Genomic DNA, 10,087 nt, shown 5'->3' on the forward strand with positions numbered 1-10,087 from the left:
AATTCGGTCCAATGCAGGGGACAAGGACCCAGTTAGTCCAGAATTCGGTCCAATGCAGGGGACAAGGTCCTAGTCAGTTCCAGACTTCGGTCTGATGTAGGGGCAAGGCCCCAGTTAGTCCGAACTTCGGTCAGATGCAGGGGACAAGGTCCCAGTCAGTTCCGAACTTCGGTCCGATGCAGGGGCAAGGCCCTAGTTAGTCCGGACTTCGGTCCGATGCAGGGGACAAGGTCCCAGTCAGTTCTGGACTTCGGTCCGATGCAGGGGGCAACGCCCCAATTAGTCCGGACCTCGGTCCGATGCAGTGGGCAAGGCCCGATATGTGCTTTATATGTTATTGTATGATATGTGGTAGTTTGGGGGAGCTCACTAAGCTTCGTGCTTACGGTTTCAGTTTTTGGTTTCAGGTACTCAGTTTTCAAAAGAGGAGTTCGGAGGGATTGCAACACACACACACACACCATAGTCAGTTAGTCTGGGATTGTTTACTCTGATAAAAAGAATATGTTTTGAGTTAATACTTTGAACTTATGTTATGACCAGTGATATGTTTCTATAAATATGATTTTAGTAATATTTTAAAAGAAAATTTTTAGTCGTGAATTTTGGGTCGTTACATTATGCTTACGATTTTCAGTTTTGGTTTCAGATACCTCTTCTTCAAAGGGAAATGGGCCGACATGATTGCAGTGCATCACACCATTATTCCGCACATAAGATTCTTGGGAGATATACTCTGATGATGTTTTATTGAGACATGTTTTGTTTATTAACATTTGATTTTTTTATGAGATGATACGATGAATGTTTTTTTAACACTAATGGTTTCTTTATACTTATTTAAAAATGAAATTTTTGTTCTTAATTTTTGGGATATTACATTTATATCCTAGGTGAACGATACAAACATTTTCTCTAGAGAGATTAGGGTTCATGGAAAAGGGAGAAGTTGGTCATGTGATGTAATCTTTTGAGGTGGATTTCTTTTTATATTAATAAAAAATTGCATATAAAATTAAGCATATTAGTTAGGAGGACGTAGTTACTCTATTAGTTAAGTTGCTGTAGTCAAATTTCAAAGTTGGAGGACTCAGTTTAGTTTTATAAAAGTTGAGCGAGGAAGGTATTATGAACGTTGCCCTGATTTACCCTGACTGCTTAATATACCCTCGTCGAACGATACCGGCATTTTCTCCAGGGAGATTAGGGTTCAAGGAAAACGGCGGAGATGCTCGAGTTCTACAAATGTCGTAGTAGCTCAGTCGAATGGAAACCTTCCCCGATAGTCGCTCTAGCCACCAGCGTGGACGAATCTCAAGTCGCTGCCGCTAGGGAAGATGGCTCCCTTGAGATATGGCTGGTATCCCCTGGTGCCGTTGGTTGGCACTGCCAACTGGTATGGTCATTGCTGGTCTTCTTCCTCTTCTTATTATTCATATACCTGTTATCGCTACGGAATTAGGATTTTGAATTTGTTTCGTTGTTGTAGACGATACACGGTGACCCTAATCTGAGAGTGTCTTCGCTCGTATGGTGTAGTTCGGGTTCCTGTGGCTTAGCGGCTGGCAGGTTGTTATCATCAAGCATTGATGGATCAATATCGGAGTGGGACTTGGACAACTTGACACAGAAGGTTTGTCAGTATACATATGAATTTTGACGCTGTAAATATAAAACCTTATTTAGTGCCATGAAGAGATTAAATGGTCATTCACATGGGTAAATTATTGGCCGAAGAACTGATTGGAAGGTGATGGCTAAACCAGTTTTGTAATGCCGTAACAAATATTTAAGCTGTTAAATGGTTGATAATGGCACCTTGTTTATGTTACTTTTAACGACCTTCCGCAGTAATAATAATGCATAATTTGAGGTTCTGAAGTGGAGCTTTGAGACCGATGCATTGACATAGTTAAAATGACATATCACATAAAAAGTTATCAAGCAGTCGTTTGTAATTATTGAGTCTTGTTACTTGTTTAGTCTGGTCCTAAGGTCTTATTTAAGGTGTAGCTTATCTGATCTGTGCAGGTTGTGGTGGATCCTATTGGTGTTTCCATTTGGCAGATGGCTACTCATCCTATGTGTAATAATACAAAACAGGATTTGGGTTATCTAGATAATGGACATGCAGCTATCGGTGATGGTGATGGTGATGTGACGAGCGACAGTGAAGTGGAAGGTGATTCAGTTGAGTTATATGAAGAGCCGATTACCGGGAATGCATGTATAGCAATTGCCTGTGATGATGGATGTGTGCGTTTATATGATATATCAGACTCAGATGAGGTCACTTACCATAAATCGCTGCCAAGGGTCAGTGGTGAGATAGCATGGCTCACTCCTGTTCCTATTGCTACTTTTCATTCATTCATGGTTTGTTATTAATTTCATTTGTTGTTTGTTGTGCAGGGCGTGTATTAAGCGTCACTTGGAGTCCAGATGCAAGAAGGATATATTCAGGGAGTAGTGATGGGTATGTGCATTTCTTTAGTTATAATCTAGTACATATGTTATTTAATAAAAGGTTGAGTGGGAATTTCATTCAGGTTCATAAGATGCTGGGATGCTAAATCGTCTCATGAAGTATACAGAATCACTGTTGGTCTTGGAGGGTTAGGCGGTGGGTCTGAACTTTGCATATGGTCTTTGCTTGCGCTGAGGTAATTGGGGATTTGGGTGTGTGTGTGTGTGTGTGTGTGTGTTTGAGCTTATTAGCAGTTTGAATGCGGTTTCAGGTGTGGGACCCTTGTGAGTGGGGACAGCAGTGGCAGCGTTCAGTTTTGGGAGAGTTCACATGGTACTCTGTTGCAAGCACATTCTTGTCATAAGGGGGATGTGAATGCTTTGGCGGCTAGTCCTAGCCATAGCAGGGTGTTCTCAGCTGGATCAGACGGTCAGGTACTACCTGAATACTAATTATTTAATTTTAAATTGTACTTGGTTGGATGTTGTATGATATATATATATTTATGTTTCAGGTTATCTTATATAAGGCCTCTGGTGACAAGTCTTGTGAAGCAATAAAAAAGAAGTGCAAGTGGGTGTATGTTGGTTATGTGAGAGCCCATACACATGATGTGAGAGCCTTGGTTGTTGCTGTACCCATAAGCCGCGAAGGTATGCGCATGCGTATGCTTCTCTGGGAATTTTGTTTCCAATTAATTACTTAATAAGGAAGGACTTGTGTTGCAACAGATTTATTGGTGTCGGGTGAAGAAAAGGTAAAAAGAGGTCGTGGCACTGGTGTTGACTTGAGCATGAGCTACAATAAGTGGGCTCATACGGGCATTCCCATGCTTATATCAGCTGGAGACGACACAAAGCTTTTTGCATATTCAGCCAACGAGTTCACCAAATTCGGTCCACATGATATCTGTCCTGCACCACAAAGACCAGCCATTCAGTTGGTGTGCAGTAGTAATACTAGTAATATGCTTCTGGTCCAGGCTTCAAAGTGGTTGGATATCTTTACGGTTGATGTGAAAAGAGGAGATGCTGTTTCAACTACTGATATGGTGGCTCGAGTGAAGAGCAAGAGCAAGAGGAAGATCATTTGCAGCTCCATGTCCTCTTCAGGGAGATTTTTTGCATACTCAGATCATGTGAGACCTTGCCTATTTGAGCTGATGAGAAAGGAGGAGGGAGGGTGGTCCATAAGTAAAAGGAAACTCCCACCATGTATACCTTTTGCCCATTCCATGATATTTACTTGTGATTCTTCTCGGTTAATGATATCCGGACATGACAGAATGATATATGTAAGCAATCCTTCTGTTTCTCTCGACTGTTGAGTTATGTCATGACTCATGAGAATGATGTGTATATATATATATATATATATATATATATATATATATATATATATATATATATATATATATATATATATATATATATATTTCTTTTCAGGTTGTAGATGTTGGAACCCAGAAATTAAGTCATCGATTCACCCCATGTTGTAAGGAGTCAGATTCAGAATTACCACCTACTCAGCCTCCAATTACAAAAATGTTTGCTAGTTTGGATGGACAGTGGCTAGCTGCAGTCAACTGTTTTGGAGATGTCTATATATTCAATCTAGAGACACAGAGGTAATAATCTACTACTCTAGGGTCTAGCTAGTGTATGATGTATGTAGGGCTAATCTGATGTAATTTTGTTTTTCTGTTTGTGGAGAGCAGGCAACACTGGTTCATTGCAAGATTGGATGGTGCCTCTGTTACAGCTGCAGGGTTTAGTCCTGGAAATAGCAATGTGCTAATAATCTCTACATCTTCAAACCAAGCCTATGTTTTTGATGTGGAGGCTAAGAAACTAGGGGAATGGTCTAGACACAACACATTTATGTTGCCTCGAAGATATCAGGACTTTCCTGGAGAGGTTATTGGGCTCACATTTCCGCCATCTTCAAATTCATCAACTGTCATCATTTACAGTGCCAGGTTTCTTTCTTTTTTTTTTTTTTTTTTTTGTTTTTCTAACCGATTATTTGAGAGTGTTTGCTGATTGTTTTTGTTTTAATGGTTTGGTTTGTAGGGCAATGTGCTTGATTGACTTTGGGATGCCGGTCGGGTGTGATGAAGATCCTGATGAGAAAGCAATAACATTAAAGAAGAAGTTATTAAAACGTAAGCTGCATGAGTTGGAAGGTAAAAAGGGTGGTAGGAAGAATTTTGAATTTTGTGCGTTTAGAGAACCGGTTTTATATGTTGGCCATCTTTCAAAAGGTTCTGTATTGGTCGTAGACAAACCATGGTTGGAAGTTGTTAACAATTTTGATGCCCAGCCAGTTCATAGACATATATACGGGACATAAACCAAATCCCAAACCCAAACCCACTCTTTAATGACAGACAAAACAAATGGAGGGTAGGGGTAGGGGTAGGTAACTACTACTACTACTACAATTGGTTAGGTAGAGGGGCAGAGTTCAATTTTGATCGCTTTATTTCATATGGTCAATCATGTTGTGTAATGAATGTATTGCTTAAATCTTGTTGCCTTTGATAGTAAAATTCTTTTGCATGTGTACATTGGCTTTTTCATTATATGGGTTTCTTTTTCTGATTAATGCTGGGTTATCCATATTCTTCTTATTCGGGCCGTGATAATCATGGACCTAGCGAACTCATCAACAAGCTATTTTTACATGATTTTAGATAAAATATGTTTTAATGACATTTATTAATGTTTTCTGGCCGGAGAACTAATTGGATTGTTGCGAGCGGAACAAATGCGAAGTGCTTTTGAAGAAGCAATCTGTTACCAAGTTGTCTTATTGGGAATAACAATAGCATCTATGAATACTCAAAGTTTCATATCCAAAGCTACCTTTCAAGAAACTGTTTTAAGAGTTTTAGAAAAATCAACTCTTAGGCTGTACAATGCTTTAATGAGAAATAAAAGATATAATTTAAGTATGTTGCTATTTCTTGCATATATGTATACAAAATCACAAAGGTTGTCTTAGAGCTATAGTGGAATTAATGTTGACATCCTCTGTTATACTCATAATGTTCATCTCTATTAGAAAACTCGAAAACTGCCATTAATAATATTTTCATTCTGCTTTGTGCATTTTGTTTTCTTTTGACATTAAAAGTCCTTTTTGATATCTTTCTTGAGTGTATATAAAACAATTGTTGTATGTTCATATATTAAAAGTTGTAATCTTGATTCATTTACATTTTGATAACGCACGAAAGCGGTAAACATAAATCAAGTATTGTCAAATGTTGATTCACCTACTATCTGAAGCAATGTGGTGGGGTCTCCTATGTATTTTGTTATCACTAATGTAGGTCCTACACAATGATGCACCAACATATGTTAAATGCAAAAATAACAACATACTTTCATTTGTTTAATTCTTACAACATCTTATTTTTATTTACAACATCCATTGTTCTTAAGAAAACAGGTAAATTTGAATATTTGAAAGCTTGAAAACTTGATATTTTTGACAACATCCCATTGTTCTTAAGAAAATAGGTAAATTTGAATATTTGAAAGCTTGAAAACTTGATATTTTTAACTGATTAGGCTGTCTAGCTCCGACTTTGATCAACTCTGATTAAAATGGCTGACTAGCTCTAATCCTAATTGGTTCAAGATCGTCTAACGATTAATTCGCAATTAATCAGTCATCTAGATCGACTTTTGCAACATTGACCCTACTTCACAATAAAAGATACCAAAATGTGACTAGTAGCTCGTGGTTTTTCAACTTTTGACTATGCATTTAAAATAAAGAGATTATTTTAAGAGAAAATGACATTCCTGCCCTACAAAATCTTGGCTTCTGTTTTACAAGATGATTAAAATATAATTTACCTATTAAAAATTTCATTCACTTGAAATAATCGGTTTATACTGCCACATAAGCATTATGTGACATTAGGAAGGCCACATCCTTCTAAATGGCTAATATATGTTCTTTTAGTGGAGCAACATGTGAAATTTAGTGTTTAACACAACATCCATATGGTTATTCTTCCATATTCCCATATGGTAAACATGTATGATTATAAAATATAATTTAGGTATGCAAACTTCATTATAAAATTAGAAAAATTAAATTAAGTAAAATGATTAAATCTTAAGAACATACAACCATACATTTTAGGAACATACAACCCAACATTAAGATTGAGTAAAAGGATTAAATTATTAGGAACATACAACCCTACATTAAGATTGAGTAAACTATCTAATAATCTAAAATGCACATACTTCAAACAAAAAAGCATCAATACATAACAAATATATTCCATTGTAATTTTTAAAATATTAGATATTTTTTTACGATATAACTTATACATATAAGTTGGCTAAAATATCCAATAAGGCTCAATACACCATTAACTATCCTTAAAACCAACAAAAGTAAATAAATTATAAAGAATAATAAATATGATTTATAACACTCAATAATCACAATAATTTAAAATTTTCAAAAAATCAACCATTCATCATCATTGTTTACAAAAATAGTCATTGTATCAAAAGTATTATTTCAAATCAGAGTTTTCCCCCAAGATCCAGCGACAAAATAGGAAGCTGTGTACGATCACACATTCACCTTCACACAATCATCAAAAGTACCTGAAACCATAAACTAAAACTGTAAGCCAAAACTTAGTGAGTTCCCCCAAAGTACCACCACACAAACATATAAAGAAACAGATGACGGGTCCACAAGCTCGTGGTTGGATTACCCATGGCCCATAATCTTTCAGTTGGAATGCCCAATACATAACGAGTCCACAACCTCCTGGTTGGATTACCCCCGATCCACAACCTTCCGGTTGAAATCCCTGGCCTACAATCTTTCAGTTAGAATTCCCCGTTCTATTGACTTACAACACAAAGCAGTACAGTCTCTACCCCACCATACCATGGCGACATGCACATATCAAATAACATATATCCAACAACATATAATCATATAACCAGTTAACAGACTAGCAGACAGATCTACATATCACTACCACATAACAACATCCTATTTACCAGAATACCAATATAGTGGGCCGGGATTGGTGCCTTCGACCCACTAGTATAGTGAGGAAAACTCACCTTACAGTCTGACGAATAGTTGAACAACACACTGCTCCAAATACCGGCTCTATAGGTCACCTATTCAACAGATAGAGACCAAGGCTTAACTATAGCTCAAAATACCCAAAATACAATCGAGTCAAACTTGGTTAACAATGGTCAAAGTCAAAGTCAATGTCAACAGGTCAAGGAGTCAACTTGGTCCACTCAGCCGAGTATACGGGGCGTACTCAGCTCCTACGTTGGGTGTAATCTTGCTTTGACTGGAGTTGGGAGTTTAACCATGTACGCATGACATACGCTGAGGTACGCACGCCGTACACTCAGAACCTCCTTTCCTCAATAAGAGCTTAATGCATTAAGCTTTCACGTCTAAATTTAAGATCCAAGGCCAAAATACCATTAAGAGTCATAAAGTTTCCAACTTTATGACTTTACATGCCCATTAAGTGCTTAATACATAAAATCCCAACTTCTTAACACCTTAAGACCTTCTAGAGCATGCATGGGGAAAAACTAAGCATCAAGACCACATTTTTTTTTGACTCAAGACCCCTCATAAGATTTGAAAGGACGAATTATTTGGCTAAGAGCATGCCATGCTCAAGAACCACCATAATTGGGACCAAAAGTGCCCTAAATGAATAATGGCTAGATTTACAAGATATGGTGATCAAGTTATGAGTTTTTTTTACCTCCTGGAGGTTGCTATCAAGGAGATAATCTTAGATCCAAGTTGCTTCCAAGCTCCAAGTTATTCTCACCATCTTCTTATTCTTCAAGAATACCACAAAACACAAAGATGAGCTCCAGATGCACTCTTCTCACTTAGGGTTAGCTAGAGGGTCATTTTCAGCAACTAAAAGCATCCTTAGAATTTTAGAAAAATCAACCCTTAGACCGTACAATGCTTTAATGATAAACAAAAGATATAATTTAAGTACATTATTATTTATTGCATATATGAATACAAAATCACAAAGGTGGTTGTCTTAGAGCTATGGTGGAATTAATGTCGACATCCTTTGTTATACTCATATAATGTTCATCTCTATTAGAAAACTCAAAAACCGCCAATGATAATATATTATCTGACATTTTCATTCTGCTTTGTGCATTTTGTTTTCTTGACATTAAAAATCCTTTTGGTATCTGTAACATTCCGTTTAAGATAAAATCCAATAGATTAAATAAATAAATAATAATCCCTACAATCCCGATATATATATATATATATATATATATATATATATATATATATAATTTCATCGAAGTCCTAAAGCCATAATAATTTAATTAGTGTTAGTCTTGAGAGCTAAACACTATAGGTTAAGGAATTTACAGTCGGAATTAAATCAATTGGACTAGTATTATTTCATCGAAGCCCTGAAGCCATAATTTAATTAGTGTTAGTCTTGAGAGCTAAACACTATAAGTTTGGGAATTTACAGTCGGAATTAAATCAATTGGACTAGTATTGAATAGATTAAGTTCCCGTTTCGCCAACCGGGGAAGGCTTCCCCGGCTGGAAAGAACCTCCAGGTGAGCTCAGTGCACCCTTAAGCATGAAGACAGAGTCAGGATCGACTGAGAGTGAACTAGCAAATGACGAAGGTGGTGTCGTTGAAGAACCAGGCACCACTATACTCTCTTTCTACGCGGGCACAAAAAAATTACTACCAAGAATACCCCCGATACCACTAATAAGCCTAGCCACAGATGCAGTCCTACACGCCTTGCGAGGACGGATACCCGCATCATCAGATTTAGTCTCCTCGTCTGACAATGACACCACACACAAACTTCTCTTCTTTCGAATAGGGCATTACCTTTTTCTGCTTGTACTCCCGCAGGCAAACCAGAGGGAGTAGGAACCGATGAATGAACTAGGGAGATAACCCCAACGGCTTAGCCCTATCGAAAATACCCGTTACCTGAATTACCCACCCAATTTTTTCGTGTATCGGGTAAATCGAGTATCGGGTAAATTTTTCCAGGTATTCGAGTAACCCGATTTTTTTTTCCAGATCTGGTATAGTGTACGTTTGTTGGGTTGCGGGTATACCCAAATTACCCGAATTATTTTAAATATATATATTTTTTCATCTTTCATAGAGTTTGTACTCTGTAGTAGGTATTGGATCACGCTTAAATTAACTATCATTTTTATAAAACATGAATCTCTTTTATTATGGAAGTATGGCACCAAAAATATTAAAAACACTTGTTTATATGTCACCATGTTCTTTAAAACTTATGTAACGACCCAAAAATCGAGGGTAAAAATTTCATTTTGAATATATTCAAAACCTAGATATCATTTATCCCGAACATCCAAAACATCATTAATCTTAACATTTATCAGAGTTCACCCCAAAATCATTTAATACGGAAAACATGGGTGTGTGCACTACGATTAATCTGAGCCCTTCTTTTCCAAATGGATGATACCTGAAACCAATAAACAAAACTGTAAGCACGAAGCTTAGTGAGTTCCCCAGAGCATACCCCACACAATCTACAT

At 37.2% G+C, this 10,087-nt stretch overlaps 1 protein-coding gene across 1 annotated transcript; it reads left to right on the top strand.

Moving 5' to 3' along the window:
- The first annotated feature begins 1,145 nt into the window (after nucleotides 1–1,145).
- On the top strand, nucleotides 1,146–5,034 carry LOC145011119 (WD repeat-containing protein PCN-like). The gene is made up of 11 exons (XM_078972530.1): nucleotides 1,146–1,396; nucleotides 1,490–1,633; nucleotides 2,032–2,323; nucleotides 2,413–2,476; nucleotides 2,550–2,663; nucleotides 2,739–2,901; nucleotides 2,982–3,120; nucleotides 3,199–3,761; nucleotides 3,913–4,094; nucleotides 4,185–4,445; nucleotides 4,540–5,034. The coding sequence occupies exons 1-11, from the start codon at nucleotides 1,229–1,231 to the stop codon at nucleotides 4,817–4,819; spliced, it is 2,370 nt and encodes a 789-aa protein (XP_078828656.1). The 5' UTR covers nucleotides 1,146–1,228; the 3' UTR covers nucleotides 4,820–5,034.
- The last annotated feature ends 5,053 nt before the right edge of the window (nucleotides 5,035–10,087 follow it).

The sequence above is a fragment of the Lactuca saligna genome, chromosome 1 (genome assembly GCF_052625555.1).
Source record: "Lactuca saligna cultivar CGN05327 chromosome 1, ASM5262555v1, whole genome shotgun sequence".
Taxonomy (NCBI): domain Eukaryota; kingdom Viridiplantae; phylum Streptophyta; class Magnoliopsida; order Asterales; family Asteraceae; genus Lactuca; species Lactuca saligna.

Bases quoted from the DNA above. Each gene is read 5' to 3' on its own strand.
- LOC145011119 (XM_078972530.1), top strand. From the start codon at position 1,229: ATGCTCGAGTTCTACAAATGTCGTAGTAGCTCAGTCGAATGGAAACCT. The intron at 1,397-1,489 runs GTATGGTCATTG...TCGTTGTTGTAG, and splicing joins TTGGTTGGCACTGCCAACTG to ACGATACACGGTGACCCTAA. The intron at 3,762-3,912 runs GTAAGCAATCCT...ATTTCTTTTCAG, and splicing joins GACATGACAGAATGATATAT to GTTGTAGATGTTGGAACCCA.